The sequence below is a fragment of the Gopherus evgoodei genome, chromosome 2 (assembly GCF_007399415.2).
Source record: "Gopherus evgoodei ecotype Sinaloan lineage chromosome 2, rGopEvg1_v1.p, whole genome shotgun sequence".
NCBI classification, from domain to species: domain Eukaryota; kingdom Metazoa; phylum Chordata; order Testudines; family Testudinidae; genus Gopherus; species Gopherus evgoodei.
In genome coordinates, this window is record NC_044323.1 from 558,511 (window position 1) to 577,285 (window position 18,775).

At 48.2% G+C, this 18,775-nt stretch overlaps 2 protein-coding genes across 3 annotated transcripts in view; both read right to left on the reverse strand.

The window, feature by feature from the left end:
* The window catches only part of LOC115645274 (zinc finger protein 774-like), a 79,937-nt gene that overhangs the window by 27,666 nt on the left and 33,496 nt on the right, over positions 1-18,775 (reverse strand). The window lies entirely within an intron of this gene.
* LOC115645280 (zinc finger protein 398-like) lies at positions 833-16,381 on the reverse strand. Of its 2 annotated transcripts, XM_030549683.1 has the most exons (6): positions 16,284-16,380; positions 11,922-12,323; positions 10,671-10,797; positions 9,446-9,601; positions 6,034-6,147; positions 833-2,365 (listed from the first exon to the last, which is right to left on the reverse strand). In XM_030549683.1, exons 1-6 carry the CDS (start codon positions 16,305-16,307, stop codon positions 1,407-1,409), a joined length of 1,782 nt encoding a protein of 593 aa, XP_030405543.1. In that variant the 5' UTR covers positions 16,308-16,380; the 3' UTR covers positions 833-1,406. The 2 variants fall into 2 exon arrangements, with proteins under 2 accessions (XP_030405543.1, XP_030405544.1); XM_030549684.1 differs by lacking the exon at positions 6,034-6,147 and having other exon boundaries at positions 16,284-16,381.

Consider the following 18,775-nt stretch of genomic DNA (forward strand, 5'->3'; position numbering starts at 1 on the left):
CCTTCAGGTAGATGAAAGCAGCTATCAAATCCCCCCTCATTCTTCTCTTATGCGTACTAAACAATCCCAGTTACCTCAGCCTCTCCTCATAAGTCATAAGCAATTCCTTGCTGAGCCATGACAGCAGCTGCTGTGGAGCTTTACAGGAATCCCTGGGAAGGATTCCAGGGCACATCTGAGCCCTGAAGATAGACGCCTTTTTTTGTTTGTTTAAAAGGAAGACAGTGATACTGCATTGGCAAATTCCCCATAGAAAGAAAGAGTGGAACAAAAGAACAACATAGGCACCTCAACTTTTCCTCATTTATGGAGGACAGTCTTATAATATGCATCCGGATATCCTCCAATCACACAAGCTGAAAATTGTTCCACTTTACTGCAGCTCTGTAACCATATGGGAACCAATCCTGTCTGTGTTCTGTGCACATCTAAAATGACCCACCCTGGGAGCAAGTGACCAGTGACCCTGGGCTGCGGTGGAAGGAGGGTGCAGGTGGGGGCGGGGAGGGAGAGAGCCCAAGGCTGGGGCAGCAGAGATGTGGGGGGAGGGGCAATGGTGGAGGGAAGAGGGGAGCCCAGGGCTGGGGCGGTGGGGAGGAGAGCCCAGGGCTGGGGCAGCAGGGGGGTGCGGCAAGGAGCCCAGGGCAGGGCCGGGGGCAGCCAAAATTTTTTTTGCTTGGGGCGGCAAAAAACCTAGAGCCAGCCCTGGTATTGATTAATCTCTTAGATCGCTGTGGTCAACAAAAGTTTTGACGTCTGAGGACTACGGCATCAGGAATATCATCATCAATATCATTGGAATAAGAGGCTCTAGGAGCACATGAGAAACAACTGCAATTCATCATAAGTCCCTTTATTAACAAATCCACCCAGCAGATAAACAATCTCCCACATACTGAAACACAACAGCAGACAGGGCGAGAGTGCAGAGTTTGGCCTCCAAGCACTCCCTCCTGCTCCGTTCCCCAGGAGGGGAAAGCCCCAGTTATCCGACCTGTGGACTCTCCACAGTTCAGACGGGTCCCCTCAGTTCCAAGCTCCACCTAGATGCTAACACGGTTTCTCTGAGACTCCAGCCACCCTAACATTTCAGAGGCAGCTGTACAATGCTCAGCTGGGCATCGCTCCCTGGATAAGGCCAGAAGGGACCATTATGATAATCTGCTTTGATCGCCTGCACAACCCAGGCCAAAGAACAGCACCTAGCACTTCCTGCATCCTTTCCCAAGTGGTAATTTATCAGTCCTCGCTGGCCACTGCCTTATTTCCTGTTCTTACACCCAGTGGGGCTGGGCTCTCCCCGGTGCACTGAGAGCTGGGAAGCCCCTCCCTTCGCCAGTGTGAAATCTGTACTGGTAACTGAGGACTGGGCACAGTGGAAGCTTTTGTTGCAGTGGGTGCAGTGATCACGTCTCTCCTGGGTGTGTTGTCTGGTGAGCCGTGAAGGCTTCTGTGGACTGGCAGCTGGCAGCTTCTCCCTGCAGCGGCTGCCCCGGCGCTTCAGAGGGCGGCGGATGCCGGGCAATCTGTTGGTGCATTCGCTGCATCCTCAGGATCTTCTCCCTGGCATGGACCCTCTGGTGCCGCAAGAGGTTCATCTTGCGGGCAAAGCATCTCTCGCAGTCAGGGCAGCGATACGGCCGTTCTCCAGAATGGACCATCTGGTGCCTGCGGAGGTTGTAGGAGCAAGTGAACGTCTTCCAGCACACGGTGCACGTTGGGAAGATCTTGCTGTGAGTCTTCTGGTGCCTCATTAGATCTGTCTCCTGGGAGAAGCGTTTCTTACACTGGCGGCACATGTACAGCCTCTCGTCGGTGTGGCTCGGCTGGTGCTCCCCGATGCTGGATTTGCTTCTTGTGCTTCTGCGGACGGTTCCCTTGGACTCCATTCCTGGGCAGAGTCTCCGCTCCAGATCGCGGCTTTCCCCAAGTCCAGGCGCTAGGGCTCTCTCTCCTGTGTGGATCCGCTGGTGCAGAGCAAGATGCTGCTTGGAAGCGAAGCTGATGTCACACTCAGGACACTCGTACAGCCCTCCGTTTGCATGGCTCCTCTGGTGAATGATAAGGTTTATCTTCAGCCGAAAGCTCTTCCCACACTCCGTACAAGGGTGCAGTCTGTCCCTCGGGCGGTTCCGCTGGCAGACTCTCAGAGCCTTTAAGCCACTCTCATTGTCAGTGGAGTCACATAACCTTTTCTTCTCAGGGTTTGCCCGCTGCATCTTAGAGCACAGCTGGCTTTCAGCCTCAGCCAAGGTCTGGAGGACCTTCTCTCTGGCTTTTCCTGATAATTCCCCCTCTGCCTCCAGATTTTCAGGTTCACAATCTCCTTCACACCTGGTTTCTTTTGTCATTAACTGGCCATCTCCTGAAATGAACCAGCAACACAAAGGTTATTCGTTTCATTCTCTTGGGACACAAGAGTCCTTTGAAGACTCATGACAATTCTGAGCCACACTCGGGTCCCAACGGGGCGGGTTTCTTTGCAGAAAGGGAGTGTCAAGGAGTCTGGCAACGTGCACTTCAGGGAAGGGGAGGGGCACCATATTTTAGCCTATTTCAGCATGTAGAAAAGGAAAGACTTTAGCAGACACACTGAAAAAACTTGCAGGAACACGGTAAATGCAGGACTTGCAAATGACACTCTCTTCTGCAGCCTCTATACTTTCTGTAGAATCAGAAAACAAAATATGTATAGAGAAATAAAATACACATGCACACAGAGTACAGACATGTTATGTTTTCAGATCCTACTGAAAGTATAAAGAGTAAGAAAGTGGAGTTTGCAGATTCTGCAATTACCTTGCACCTGCCATTCTGACACTAACATGAGCATTAAGTGCTGAATATTGCAGGCAAACTAGTTTCCCATTAGAAATGTGTAACTCTGGCAAACCCAGCAAGCTCCGTTCAAACCCTCCGAGAGCAGCCATGTGATCTCACTCAGGTAACCCTCATCCTCCCTCCCTCCCATCCCCGTGTTTTCTTTTGTATGCAATGTCTGCAAGGAGATTATAAAGTGCTCTCTGGAGCAGGGACTGTGTCTTTGTATCAGCTGTGCAAAACAGAGGGTGACAGTCCCAGAGGATGTGCACATGGGCAGCACAGGTTAAGCTATGCATAGATCTTGTACTGGGGTCCTCTGCACAGGAGATGAATTTCACCCTGTAGAAATGAATTTCCATACAAAAAAACCCCACTACGTTAAAAGAATGCGAAGGCTGCAAAGTCAACCACTTGTAAGTTAGAAATGCCAGAAGTAACGTTGCCCGTGCAATCTTTCATTCAGCCTTCTTGTGCACATGCATTATGCCCCCCTCCCTGGCTCCGACACCTGCCCGCTCTGCTCCAGCAACTGAAAACAGCATCTTCTAATAGAAAGTATTAGTCAACCTCCCTGAACCATAACATCACTGCCAGCTCCCCCTACACCACAACAGGGTTGGGAGGGAACCCAGCACACTTGCCAACTAAACTTCCTTTGCCCTCTATCTTTACTCCAGAGTTCTGAAGGAACTCAAATACGAAATTGCAGAATTACTAACTGGGGTAGTTAATGTATCACTTAAATCAGCCTCTATACACCAGACAACTGGAGGATAGCTAATATACTGTTAATTTTTTTAAAAGGCTCCAGAGGTGATCCCGGCAATTACAGGCCGGTAAGCCTAACTTCAGCACCAGGCAAATTGGTTGAAACTATAGTAAATAACACATAGATGAACATGATATGTTGGAGAAGAATCAACATGGCTTTGGTAAAGGGAAATCATGCCTCACCAATCTATTAGAACTTTTTGAGGGGGTCAACAAACGTGGACAAGGAGGATCCAGTGCATATAGTTTACTTGGACATTCAGAAAGCCTTTGACAAGGTCCCTCACCAAAGGCTCTTAAGCAAACTAAGCAGTGATAAGATAAGAGGGAAGATCCTCTCATGGATCAGTAACTGGATAAAAGATAGAAATCAAAGGGTAGGAATAAATGGTCAGTTTTCACAATGGAGAATAAATAGCTGTGTCCCCCTGGGATCTGTGCTTTTCAATATATTCATGATCTGGAAAAGGGGGTAAACAGTGAGCTGGCAAGTTTTTCAGATGACAACTATCTCAAGTAATTTACTAAGTCCAAAGATGACTGCGAAGAGCTACAAAGGGATCTTAAAAAACAGGATCAAAATGGGAGATGAAATTCAGCGTTGGTAAGTGTAAAGTAACTGAGGATAAGTCTATTAATGGCTATTAGCCAGGCTGGGTGGGGATGGTGTCCCTAGCCTCTGTTGCCAGAAGTTGGGAATGGGCGACAGGGGATGGATCACTTGATGATTCCCTGTTCTGTTCATTCCCTCTGGGGCACCTGGCATTGGCCACTGTTGGCAGACAGGACACTGGCCTAGATGGACCTTTGGTCTGACCCAGTGTGACCGTTCTTATGTCCTTAATGCACACTGGAAAAAATAATCTAAACTATACATACAAAATGATGGGTCTAAATTAACTGTTACCACTCAGGAAAGAACTGGGAGTCATTCTGGAGAGTTCTCTGAAAACACCTGCTCAATGTGCAGTATCAGAGGGGTAGCCGTGTTTGCTGCTTTTACAGATTCAGACTAAGAATCCTGTGGCACCTTATAGACTAACAGAAGTTTTGGAGCATGAGCTTTCGTGGGTGAATACATGCATCTGACTAAGTGGGTATTCACCCACGAAAGCTCATGCTCCAAAACGTCTGTTAGTCTATAAGGTGCCACAGGATTCTTTGCTGCTTTTACAGATCCAGGCTAACACAGCTACCCCGCTGATACCTAGCAACCATTAGGAAAGGGATAGATAACAAGACAGAAAAAGTCATAATGCAGCATTATAAATCTGTGATACACCCACACCTTGAATGCTGCATACAGTTCTGGTCATCCCATCTCAAAAAAGAGATATTGGTATTGGAAAAGGTTCAGAAAAGGACAACAAAAATGATGACAGGTCTGGAACAGCTTCCATGTAAGAGAGAAAAAAGACTGGGACTGTTCATCTTAGAAAAGAGATGACTATGGGGGGAATATGACAGAGGTCTAGAAAACTAGGAATGGTGTGGAGAAAGTGAATAGGGAAATGTTACTTACTCCTTCACATAACACAAAAACAAGAGGTCACCTGAAAATTAATAGGCAACAGATTTAAAACAAACCAAAGAAAATATTTCTTCATGCAGTCCACAGCCAACCTGTGGAACACGTTGCCATGGGATGTTGTGATGGCCAAAAGTATAACGGGGTTCAAAAAGGAATTAGATACATTCATGGAGGATAGGTCCATCAAGGGCTATTTGACAAGAGGGTCAGAGATGCAACCCCATGCTCTGGGTATTCCTAAGCCTCCAGCTGCCAGAAGCTGAGAGCAGACGACAGCAGAGTTCACTCAAAATTGCCCTGTTCTGTTCAGAGGGAACGAAGCATCTGGCACTGGCCACCATCAGAAGACAGGACACTGGGCTAGATGGATCATTGGTCCAACCCAGAGTGGCTGTTCTTGTGTTCTCTCTTGTGTTGTTGATCCACAAATTGCAAGTCCACTGATGACACTGACCCACACCTGAAGAGCACTAGGGCCTTGCAAGATAGTAAGTCAGGCTCCCCCCATCTCACCTCTCTGCCCTACCACCTCTTACAGTGATGTGCCATCTAGCAACACTTGCTTTTCACTTTTCTGATCTCATGATCTCTGCAAACCAGAACATCAACAGAATTATGATTCTCTCTCTCAGTTAGCACAGGAGGAAAGGCAGCACATCACGAGCTGGTGACACCAAACATTTACACAGTGCTTTTCAGTGGTGGGCCTCAAAGCGCTTTACAAGGGAAGGAATACATCAATCATTCTCCCCATTTTACAGAGCAGAAAGATAAAGAAGCTGCCCAAGGCACCAGAAAAGCCTGTAACAGAGCGAACAGAATGCACGGGACCATGTGACGTCCCATATGCAGAAAAGAGGTAGAACCATAGAAATCACAGGATTCTGTTGGGTTAATCTGTTTCTCACCGGTGCTGTGTTCTGTAGGGCTTGGTCTCTCCTCCAGACCTGGCTGATTGTTCTCACAGGGCTCCTCCTCTTGTATAACCCACGATAAAATATCCGTGATAGAAACAGGAGATTCTGTCCACAGGAAAAAGAGCAACTTTCATTACATGCTGGACACACACAAGGCTTCTGAAAGGTCTGGCCCCCTTTCTCTGCCCTCTGCTGATTCTTGGATGGATGAGACTCACTCTGAACGGATTCAAACATGTTCCCGAAACTCCAGAGGAAGCTGAAAGTTAATCAGCCATGAAATGTTCTGAAAGGGAACGGGTCAGTGTAAGAACTAGCTGGGACTGGAGCAAAGACATGCAGGAAAACGACCAGCAAACACCCAGATGTCCGTAAGGGAGGGCCACCGACGTCCCTCTGGATACTGGAACTCCAAATTCCACCTTCTCAGTTTCAGTTGCTGCCCTTTCCCCTGCATCCTCAGCTCTTATTGACCTTCTTCACCACTACTACTCTCAGCCCCCACCACGCCCCTCACCCACCTTCCCGTGTGACCCTGCATTTGAAATCCCTCCACTTCCTCCATTCAAAAAACCAACTTTCACATCATCGAGACTTGGTACGTGACCCCATCATCCCTCCTCAGGGACACACCCCAGCTAACAACATTCTGAAATACCCTCTGCCTGCAAAGCTCCGGCTGCTGCTGCCCAGCGAGCTCCTGGGGACTCTCCTTTCCCCCTTCCACCACTCTCCAGCATGAAACAGGGGCATCTCACCCCATCAGTGTCTTCTCCTCTTGCCATGGGATCAGCAGCCAAGTTCATGACCCTTCAGACCATCTTCCATCTCCTTCCCAGTCATCCCTCTTTAGCAATCCTATCTACTCTGCCACCTTCTTAGGGTCACACCTTTGGCCTATTCACACTGCTCTCTCCAAGCCTGTTCACTATAACCCTGAAGCCACCCCAGTCTCATGTTCCCATTACCCCTGCAACTGCTACAGTCCTCGTTTCCCCGTTCTCTCCGCCCATCTCCCCAGTGCTCCCCACAACAACCTCCTTTCCTCATCTTTTAATCAAACTCCAGTTGAGTCCTTGTGCTCCCATATGCATCACCTGCTCGCTTCAGTGCTTCCCATCTGCAGGAACTCACCCACCTCTACTGGAGCGAGCAAACAACTTGGATACACACAAGCAGTTCAGCTTATTCGCTGCCAAGCCTCTTGTTGGAGGAGGGGACCCCACTTGTGTTGTCAGTCAACAAGGTGAGTGAGTCCCGAACTATTGTGTCCTTATTCCATTCTACGCCCCACTTCTCTCTCCATCCCTTTTCCAGGAGGACTCTTCTACATTCTTCCTTGCAACAATCACACATAACCCCATTGTATTCCTATCACGAGATCTACCTCATAGACCAAGGGTAGGCAACCTGCGGCACACAAGCTAATTTTCAGTGGCACTCACACTGCCCAGGTCCTGGCCACTGTTCCAGGAGGGCTCTGCATTTTAATTTAATTTTAAATGAAGCTTCTGAAACATTTAAAAAACCTTATTTACTTTACATACAACAATAGTTTAGTTATATATTATAGACCAGAAAGAAACCTAAAAACATTAAAATGTATTACTGGCACTTGAAACCTTAAATTTGAGTGAATAAATGAAGACTCGGCACAGCACTTCTGAAAGGTTGCCAACCCCTGTCATAGACTCTAAGGCCAGAAGGGACCAGTGTGATCACATCATCATCACAGGCCATAGAACCTCCCCCACTCACTCCTGAAATAGACCCATAACCTCTTAACCCTTAAACTCCTGAAGTCCTCAAATCATGGTTAAAAAGATTTCAAGTTACAGAGAATCCACCATTCACTCTAGTTCAAACCAGCAAGTGACCCGTGTCCCAAGCTGCGGAGGAAAGTTGAAAACCCCCCAGGGTCTCTGCCAATATAACCCGGGGAAAATTCCTTCCTGCCCCCAAATACGGTGATCAGTTAGACCCTGAGCATGTGGGCAAGAACCACCAGCCAGATACCTGGGAAAGAATTCTCTGTAGTAACTCAGAGCTCTTCCCATCTAGTGTCCCATCTCCGGCTGCTGGGGATTTTTGCAACTAGCAGTCACAGACTGGCTATGTGTCATTCTAGGCAGTCCGATCATACCATCCCCTCCATAAACTTATCAAACTCAGTCTTGATACAACTTGGGTTTTTTGCCTCAGTGCTCCCCTTGGAAGGCAGTTCCAGAACTTCACTCCTCTGATGATTAGAAACCTTCATCTAATTTCAAGCCTAAACTTGTTGATGGCCAGTTTGTATCCATTTATTCTTGTGCCAACACTGGCATTTAAGCTAAATAACTCCTCTCTCTCCCTGGTATTTATCCCTCTTGATGCATTTAGAGAGAACAATCATATCTCCCCTCAGCCTTCATTTGGTTAGGCTAAACAAGCCAAGCTCCTGGAGTCTCCTCCCGTAAAGTAGATTTTCCATTCCTTGGATCATCCTAGTAGCCCGTCTCTGCACCTGTTCCAGTCTGAATTCATCTCTCAAACGTGGGAGACCAGAACTGCACACAGTATTCCAGATGAAGTCTCACTAGTGCCTAGTATAATGGCAATAACACTTCCCTATTTCTATTGAAAATACCTCGCCTGATGCACCCTAGGACCACATTAGCTTTTTCATGGTTGCATCACATTGACGGCTAATAGTCATCTGTGATCAACCAATACATCCAGGTCTTTCTCCTCTGTCGCTTCCAACTGATACATCCCCAGATTATAGCAAAAATTGTTGTTAGTCTGTAAATGTATGAGCTTGCACTTGGCACTACTAAATTTCATCCCATTTCTATTACTCCAGCTTTCAAGGTCCTTCAGATCTTCTCGTATGATATTCTGGTCTTCCTCTGTGCTGGCAATAGCCCCCAACTTTGTGTCATCCACAAATTTTATTAGCACACTCCCACTTATTGTGCGAGGGACATGAAGGAAAATGTTAAACAGGATTGATCCCAAGCCTGATCCCTGAGGAACTCCACTAGTAACCTCCTTCCAGCCTGACAGTTCACCCTTCAGTACGACCCGTTGTAGTCTCCCTTTTAACCAGTTCCTCATCCACCTTTCAATTCTCATATTAATCCCCATCTTCTCCAATTTAACTAGTAATCTCCCATGTGATGTGTATCAAATGCCTTCCTGAAACCCAGGTAGATTAGATCTACTGCATTTCCTTTGTCTAAAAAAAAAAAAAATCAGAGCAGGCCTAAATGACACAGTGGTCTAAACACCCAAACCCTGTCCACTCTAGTGCTCCCAACATTGCTACCAATGGTAGCATTGCACAGCTAGATTTCCTGAAAAAAAAAATGGGGTTGGGACAGCCATCGTGAAGCATGCTGGGACACCCTGTATAACTCACCTGGACAGGCGTCTATAGGGGCTTCATTCTCCTCTGATCGCTCTTCACTCTGATCTTTTTCTCCCAATCTATCCTGAGAGCCTGGCTGATCCCTTAGGTAGGGCTCTTCCCCTCGCTCAATCTGAGACAGGATGTCAGGTTTGGAAACAGCATAATCTGTTCACAGGAGAGGACATTAAGAGACAGCATGTTTCATTCATAACTGGTTGAGCTCTTTTTACACAGACCTATAAGTGATTTTAAGCCAGCTCCTGAAATCACTGGAAGTGGTGGGCGAGCTGGACAGAGGCAAACATTTTATTAGGATTCCTACACAAAAGCGACACAGGTGAGATGGATTTTTTTCCTAGAAGACGGGAATTCAAGGATTCACATATGCAAGGGGCCTTGATGCCTCATGGGCTGTACAAGCCAAACCTCTTGCTTATTTTCAAGCTTGCAGCCAGCCCACATAACCAGATCACGACATGAGATCTTACAAAAGGGGACTGGCTTTATTAATAGGAAACATTTTGTTTCAATAATCATTTAAAGAGCTGGTCTTCTGACCCATGTATTATCAGCTGCATGTGCCTGTCTGGGGAAGGGACACAGAAACTACTGCGACATGGAGGTGTCTGGAGAATCAGCAGGAGAATATGCTCTTTCAGTCTCTATAGACCATTCTTCAGAAGTGGGGATCATCCCCTCTGAACAGACTGTAAAGTTACTGTTGCTACCTGAGAGACAGACTTTGACAAAGGTGATTTTACATCACAGACCACACAAGGAACCTAGCAGGTTTCTTTATGGGGACCGGACATTAATAAATAAATGTTCTACCAAGTGACGTAGGAGATTCTCCATCATTAGCACCTTTTATATCAGGACTGGATGTTGTTCTAAAAGACAGGATCTGGTTCATACACGAATTATCAGGCTTAAGCCATGGAACTTCACCCAGCAATTCCTGAATTGTGTTACAAGAGGTCAGGCCAGATGATCACCATGATCCCTTTTGCCCTGAAAGTCTGTGCATGTATCACTGGAAAGCACTTGAGACAGAGATCAGAACCATCGCTGTGTATCTCATGCTCTCCTTATAAATGAGAGAGCGTGTGGATCTGATCACTGAGAACTGTTCCGCTGGCTGTCAGTGCTGACCACCAGAAATCAAAGGAAGGTGGGGGCAGCCAACCTGGTACCTAGCAGAGCTGGAAATATACAAGTAAAACCCGAGCCCTACCCAGGGAGATCAGGGTGTCATAATTCTCTTTCATCACGTTCTTGTAAAGCTCTTTCTGCCATTCCTCTAAGTTCTCCCACTCCTGCTCGTTGAAATAGACGGAGACGTCATCAAACGTCACCGGCACCTGTAATCACACGCATTGCACATTCAGCACTTTTTGCTGCAATTACAAATAACGGTCTTGAATTGAAGATGAAGGTACGCAAGAGAACGTTTGTCTTTTACTATATGTCTTTGCTGTGCCTTGTACAATGGAGCCCCACCCTGGATGGGGCCTGTGAACATGAACACAATACATACCACAAAGGTCTGCTCCACTCCCGTTTACACAGTGTCTAGACTAGTGTGTACAAATGTGCTCTCTGACTTAGTTAGCTGGCAATCATAGAATATGAGGGTTGGAAGGGACCTCGGGAGATATCTAGTCCAACCCCTGCTCAAAGCAGGACCAACCTCAGACAGATATTTACCCCAGTTCCCTAAATGGCCCCCTCAAGGATTGAACTCACAACCCTGATTTAGCAGGCCAATGCTCAAACCACTGAGCTATCCCTCAATCAACTCAAGTTGGAAACTCCACTGTACTTATCCTAGGTGAGCTGCCAAAGGCTACACAAATCATAACCAGCTGTGCTACGTGGCCCCGAGATTTATGTGCTAAACGACAGTTACCACTCTAAGGCCATGTCTACACTAGCACTTTTGTCAATTAGGGGTGTGAAAAAACCACATACACACACACCACCCACAGAAGTGCCAGAGTGGACAGCACACTCAGTGGAGGACGCTCTCCTGCTGACATAGCTCCTGCCGCTCGTTGGGGTGGTTCTGCTGGCGGGAGAGCTCTCTCCCATCAGCACAGTGATCACACGGAGACCTTACAGAGGTACAGCTGTGCCACTCTAAGGTCTCTAGTGCAGACAAAGCCTAAGCCTCAAAGGAATGAGGAAACAGCATGGAGAGCTGGTCAGGCACAAATCAGACAGTTCACTCATTATTAACCATCACATGATGCTGAACTTCAGAACCTACCTGCCATATATGCAAGGCCCTTTCAATACAGCTGACACAAGGTTGGGCTTTATTTTTGCTGCTGGAGTCTCTGTTCTTGGAGGCTTTTAAGAATAGGTTAGTCAAACACCTGTGTGGGATGGTCTAGATAACACTTAGTCCTGCCTCAGAGAAAGGGAGTGGACTAAATGACCTCTCGAGGTCCCTTCCCGTCTTAACCTTCTATGGTATTGTTACCTTGGGCACCTCCCCCTCAGCGCCTGGGGGGAGTCGCAGGATCCAGAAGTTCCTGTTCTTCAGCAGGTTCTCCAAGTTCTCCAGCCTCTTCTGCAACAGATTATTCTCCTGGATCACAGTTCCCAATATGGCCCACTTACTCTCCAGCTTGATATCAAACTCCACTGCTGTTTTCTCGCAGCCTATTAGTTTCTTCTCAGAACTCCCCAGTCTCCTCTCCAGATTCAGCAATCGCATGGTGTATGACTTAACTTTCCTCTCCACTGCTTGAACTGCTGCCATCACCGTCCCCAGAGAACACTCTGTAGTCTGATCATGAGCTTCTCTCACTGACCTTTGTTTGAGGACAACAGAGGGGTTTGGAGGCAGCAAATGCCATGAATCTGCATCCCATTCTGAACCCTGTGTAAACAGACAGAAATTGATAGTGGAGTTGTGGTCACGTCCCAGTCAGGCATAGCCAGCTGCAGCTAGAAATGGCCAGACAGGATATGTCTACACTGCACGCTAAGCCCGGATCTGTGGGACCCAGGCTTGAGCACTCCGTGTTTCCAAACCCGTCCACACTGCAATGGGAACCTGGGCTTCACAATTATCCTGGTGCATCCCTCCTACAATACACAGACCTAAGCCTGTGACGCTGTGAGATACATAAACAGGGCACTCTCGAGCAAGAGTAGAGAGATTATTTTGCCTCTGTATTTGGCAACTGCTGCTGAAAGACTGTGTGAAGTTCTGGTGCCCACCATTCAAGAAGGATGTTGATATCTTGGAGAAGGTTTGGAGCCATGAGAATGATTAAAGGATTAGAAAACCTGCCTTTGAGCTCTTTGAGTCTCTCACTCTATCTATTTAGCTTAACAGAGAGGTTAAGGGGAGACTTGATTACAGTCTATATGTACTTACACAGGGGACAAATATTTAACAATGAGCTCTTCAACCTAGCAGAGAAAGGTAGAACACGACCCAACGCCTGGAAGCTGAAGCTAAACAAATTCAGACTGGAAATAAGATGGAATATACATATATTAACAGTGAGAGTAATTAACCATTGCAGCAGTTTAGCAAGGGTCCTGGTGGAGTCTCCATCACTAACCATTTTTAAATCAAGGCTGGATCTAAAAGATCTGCTCTAGGAATCATTTTGGGGCAGTTCTCTGGGCTGTGTCCCACAGGTCAGACTAGGTGATCACAATGGTACCTCCTGGCCTTAGAATCCATGAGTCAGAACACCAGCTTCTGTGCGCATTTTTTACTGTACCCCAGGATTCCTAGCTCCCTTGCCAGCTGAGGCTCTGGGGCTTGTTTCACTGTGGGTTGTGGGAGAACTTGTCTGCCTGTCTCATGGGAGTTGGCAAGAAGCATTCTGGGTGTTTTGAGCCCACGAACACATCCAGCGAAGCCATTTTGTGTCCGCACGCTCCCTGCAGCCAGAACCGATGTGGATCCCGAGCCGGTGAAAGAACTTCTCCACCTCACACTGTCAGCCCTGTTTCCCGTCACAGGCGGAGCATCTGTGAGATGCTGGTGGACATTTCCATGGCAGTTTTTGACCTGCCCAAGGCACCTCCCAGAGGGGTGTACAGACATGCCAGCTGATCATGTCTTTTGCGTTAGATGCAGACTCCCCCTACGCAGACAGGCACTTCTGGAGCAGGGCCACAAGCACAGACTGGTGGGATCCCATCATCATGCAGACCTGGGATGAAGAAGCAGATGTCCCTGAAGGTTTGTGATCAGCTTGCCCCTCACTCAGGACACATGCACAAGGGGGGCCACGCCTGTGCTGAAACAGGTCACAGTAGACTTCAGGAAGCTGGCTACCCCTGACTGTTACAGGTCTGTGGCTAACCAATTTGAGGCTGGCAGATCAACTGTGGGGATGGCTGTGGCAGAGGTCTGTGAGGTGACCAGGACTGTGATGCACCCAAAGTTGATGGGCATTGCAAACGTTCCTGTCATAATTATCAGCTTTCAGAGAACGGGTTTTCCAAATTGTGCCAGGGCCACTGATGGAACTCATGCACCTATTGTTTGCTCGCTGCAGGGAGCACACAAGTACATACACTCCATCATTACGCAGGCTCTGGTCCACCATAGATTCATGGACCTGACTGTGGGATGCACTGGCGGGATGCATGACGCTAGGGCAGGGGTAGGAAACCTATGGCATGCATGCCAAAGGCGGCACGCAAGCTGATTTTCAGTAACACTCACACTGCCCAGGTCCTGGCCACTGGTTCGGGGGGCTTTGTATTTTAATTGAATTTTAAATGAAGCTTCTTAAACATTTTAAAAACCTTATTTACTTTACATACAACAATAGTTTAGTTCTATATTATAGACTTATAGAAAGAGACCTTCTAAAAATGTTAATATGTATGACTGGCACACGAAACCTTAAATTAGAGTGAATAAATGAAGACTCGGCACATCACTCCTGAAAGGCTGCCGACCCCTGCGCTAGGGTGTTCCAGAGATCCGGACTTTACTGTCATGGACAAGCTGGGACATTAGTCCCACTGCATGACATTGTTATACACTGTCCTCACAGTTATTCTACGGGACCCTGCTTTACCCCATCGCCAGGGCTTATGAAACCTTAGCCCGATTTCATAGGACCTGACAAAGAAGGGTTCGACCACACACTCCGCAGTTGTAGGATACTGGTGGAATGTGCTTTTGGCAGATTGAAATCCCATTTGCACTGCCTTCAAAACCATATTCATTAATGTGGTCTACGTTACTGTGGCCTGCTGTGCTCTGCACAATGTTTGCAAGGAGAAGGGGGAACCTTTTTTGCCAGGAGTAACCTCAAGATACTGCAGAATATCTGAACTGGCACCAACCACCCAAGAGTGCATCTGTCATGACTGGTGCTGGAGCCACATGCCCCATCCCATGCAGAAGAGGGAAATAAATGTTAGTTGAGGTTGTGCTGTTTATAGGTGTGGGGCAGCTAGGTGAAGGTTTCTGTAAATCCTTTGGTATTGTGTATTATGAATTTTATAAACAATTCCATGGAATCTATGGAGCTGCGTTGTGCATTTAATCAGTACTGGCCTGATACTGCAACTGATGATCTATGGATTACCGCAATGGCAGTTTGTAAATTTTTATTATAAAAGTTAGAGAATGGGCCAGGTATTCAGGAATGAGATCTCTCATATTGATAGGGATCACTGACAGTCTTGAAATAGCCCCACCCTCAGGTTTTATGGGCCTAGCTGTCTTCTATGTCACTCATCTCACCTGACTTTCCACATCTACTAAATGGTTTCAGTTCTTGATTTACATAGACTAGAGTCCTAGAATATCAGGGTTGGAAGGGACCTCAGGAGGTATCTAGTCCAACCCCCTGCTCAAAGCAGGACCAACACCAACTAAATCATCCCAGCCACGACTTTGTCAAGCGGGAACTTAAAAACCTCTAAGGAAGGAGATTCCACCACCTCCCTAGGGAACCCATTCCAGTGCTTCACCACCCTCCTGGTGAAAAAGTTTTTCCTACTATCCAGCCTAAACCTCCCCCACTGCAACTTGAGACCATTACTCCTTGTTCTGTCCTCAGCCACCACTGAGAACAGCCGAGCTCCATCCTCTTTGGAACCCCCCTTTCAGGTAGTTGAAAGCAGCTATCAAATCCCCCCTCACTCTTCTCTTCTGCAGTCCAAACAATCCCAGTTCCCTCAGTCTCTCCTCATAAGTCATGGGCTCCAGCCCCCTAATCATTTTTGTTGCCCTCTGCGGGACTCTCCAGTTTTTCCACATCCTTCTTGTAGTGTGGGTCCCAAAACTGGACACAGTGCTCCAGATGGGGTATCTGGGGTATCCAGAGCAGCATTATGCACAGTTGTGAGGCCTTTTGGCCTCTTGTCGAAAGCCTGGCTCAGTGGCATCACGATACAGACGAGCTTTAGTGTCCTGTTACTTTAAAGCTGGGCAACCCCTGCCCGGTAAATAGCACCTCCCACGCACGCGGCCGAGACGCGGGGCCTTTCCCGACTAGCCATGCCCTGAGAAGCCGTTCTCCTCCCCAGAGCTGGCTGCATGTCCGCGCACACCAGCCGGCGCAGCAGCTTGCCCGAGCGCTGGGGGAGCCTGGCTCCCGCGGGGGGGGAGCAGAGGCGACTGCCGGGCGGGGGGTTTCGGACCCGCTGGGAGCCGGGCGCCGCCCCCAACCCCGCCCGGCCGGGCCACGTGGGGACCCCGGGCGGGAGCCAGGGGCTCCGGCTCCAGGCCTGGGCCGAGCTGCCGCCCGAGAGACCCGGCGGGGTCCCGCCCCCGGCGCCGCCGCTCCCCGCGCGGGGCTCGGTCCGGGGGGCGCAGCGCAGGGACCCCGCCCGCCCGCCGGGCCCTTACCTGGGCAGCGGCCCGCGCGGCCATGACCCCCCCCGGGCTTCTCCAGCGGGCCCGGCCCGGCCGAGCTCCGCTCCCGCTCCGGGCTGGGCAGAGTCCCGGCGCCGCCTCGCCACGGGCCGGGGCAGGACACGGCTCCCCACTGGAATCGGCTGCTTGGGGTGTGCACTGAGCATGCGCATGAACTGCACATGCTCGGTAACATCTGATGAAGCCACTGCCCTTCCCCCTGCCCTTACTAGCCCCAGGATTCTGCGGGCTGCTTTGTGCAGGGGGGCGGGCAGGGTCTGAGCAGGGGTCGGAAGTTGATGGGGGGGTCAAGCAGCTGGAGGCAGGGTTAGGAGGAAGCTGGGGGGAGGAAGAAGAGGGAGTTAAGCACAGGGTGAGGCATTGCAGAGGGTAAAGCCCCAGCACAGGCAGGGGGGGTGACAGTTACTCCAGGGCTGAGCCCCCAGGGTTTGCAATAACAGGGTGGGGGGAGCAGAGGGGCTTTTTTTAAATCTCCCCTCCCACAGACAGCACCTCTCAGCATTGTCACTCCTGCTCCTCTTTAATGTAACCTACTGAGGTGCTGCAGCAGGAGGCTTAATTCAGTGAAACTGCCCCCCGCTCCCCGCATCTCTGCAACACCCTCCAGTGGTCAACTAGTTACATGCAGTGCTGCCAATTTTGTTCTTGGTTGAAAATTGAAATTGAAACATCAATACACAATCTAAAAGCAGATACAGTGTATGATAAAATACTTGTACCTGAAAAAGTATAATAGGTTTGAAAAGTCTGAACAAAGACTAGCCTCCTCATACAGCTGTTGTTTTTGCTGACATGGTCAGCACATTGGTTTCAGCAATGTTGGCCAACCTTATAATTTGAAAATATGATTTGTAAGCAATGTCTGAATGAGCTCTGCCCTGATAGCTAGCAATGACCCAGGGACGGCGGAAAGGCTTTAGAACCAGATGGTATTTACGTGAACTCACCTACTCTGCCAAGGCATCCAGCAGACAGAGCTGTGTTGCCCAAGTGATCAATTTTGACTGATGTTGGAAATTTCTGTCCTAAACATTTTTATTATATTATAATTAATTTTTACATAAGAACAGCCACATAGGGTCAGACCAATGGTTCATCTAGCCCCGTGTCCTGTCTTCCAACAGTGGCCAATGCCAGGTGCTTCAAAGGAAATTAACAGAACAGGGTAATTATTGAGTGATCCATCCCCTAGCGTCCACTCCCAGCTTCAGCCAGAGGCTCTCAGAGCATGGTGTTGCATCCCTGCCCATCCTGACTAACAGCCATTGATGGACCTATCCTACACGAACTTATCTAGCTCTTTTTTTAATCTTGTTCTAGTTTTGGCCTTTACAACAGCCCCTGCCAAAAAGTTCCATAGGTTGACTGTGTGTTGTGTGAAGAAACATTTCCTTTTGTTTGTTTTAAACCTGCTGCCTATTCATGTCATTGGGTGACTCCTAGTTCTTCTGTTATGTGAGAGATCTTTCCATTTTCTCCACACCAGTCAAGATTTTATAGACCTCCATCATGTACCTCACTTAGTAGTCTCTTGTCCAAGCTGGAAAGTCCCTCCGTCTTTTTAATCTCTCCTCATACGGAAGCTGTTCCATACTAATCATTGCACTTGCCCTTTTCTGTACCTTTTCCAACTCCAATATAACTTTTCTGAGATGGGGCGACCAGGACTGCACACAGTATTCAAGATGTGGGCATACCATGGATTTCTATAGTAAAAGTGGAGGGGCTTGGTTTGCCAGACTGATCAGCAAAGCCAATGCTGACAAACTATGTGAAAAGGCTAATTAGGGCACTTATATTGACTCCTTAAATAAAGAAGACAAGAAGCATTTGTTAAGCCAGCTGAAAAAGCAAAGTACACTGACTTGATTCTTACATCGCTACAACTACTTCTGGATTCCATCAACCTCTACAGAGCTTCTACCGATGCCTGTCTTATAAAGCACCGACAGCTGAGTGGAGTGCGGCACTGCCTGCACTGGGGCTGCCATGTGACCAGGACAGAATAGAGAATTTGAACAGAGTGGAATAACGTACAATGAACTAATATAGATCTGATTTCAGCTTCTTCTTCTTCATCATCATCACTAATGGTTCAACCCAATTTTTGTGCTCTGTTTCCTGGAATGAAAGAAGTAGGAATTCATCTCTTGATACCTAGTCCCAGTAGCTACCCAGCCCCCAGAGAATAAAATATAGCTGCATGGAGACAAACCCATCTGGCTCATCTTTACTCTATGGACTTCAGAATCTCTCTCTGAACAAGCCCTTTCATCTCCAATGAGGTTATTACCCCAGGAGCTGGCTGAAATCTACCCTCCCTTTGATCAGAAACCTCTCTCAGTCAAGGCAACAGGACAAGTGCATTGCTGCCTGTGCCTGCCTGCTGAGCTGATGAACTGTAATGGCCAGAGATCGCACCAGCATAGAAGTTTATTGAAAGTGAACCCTAAGGAAATTAAGAG

Coding starts and splice junctions, on each gene's coding strand:
- LOC115645280 (XM_030549683.1), bottom strand. CDS start 16,307: ATGGCCGCGCGGGCCGCTGCCCAG. Junction 10,798..11,921: donor CTGAGGGGGAGGTGCCCAAG/GTAACAATACCA, acceptor GTGTGATTACAG/GTGCCGGTGACGTTTGATGA. Junction 2,366..6,033: donor CCCTACAGAACACAGCACCG/GTGAGAAACAGA, acceptor GGTTCATTTCAG/GAGATGGCCAGTTAATGACA.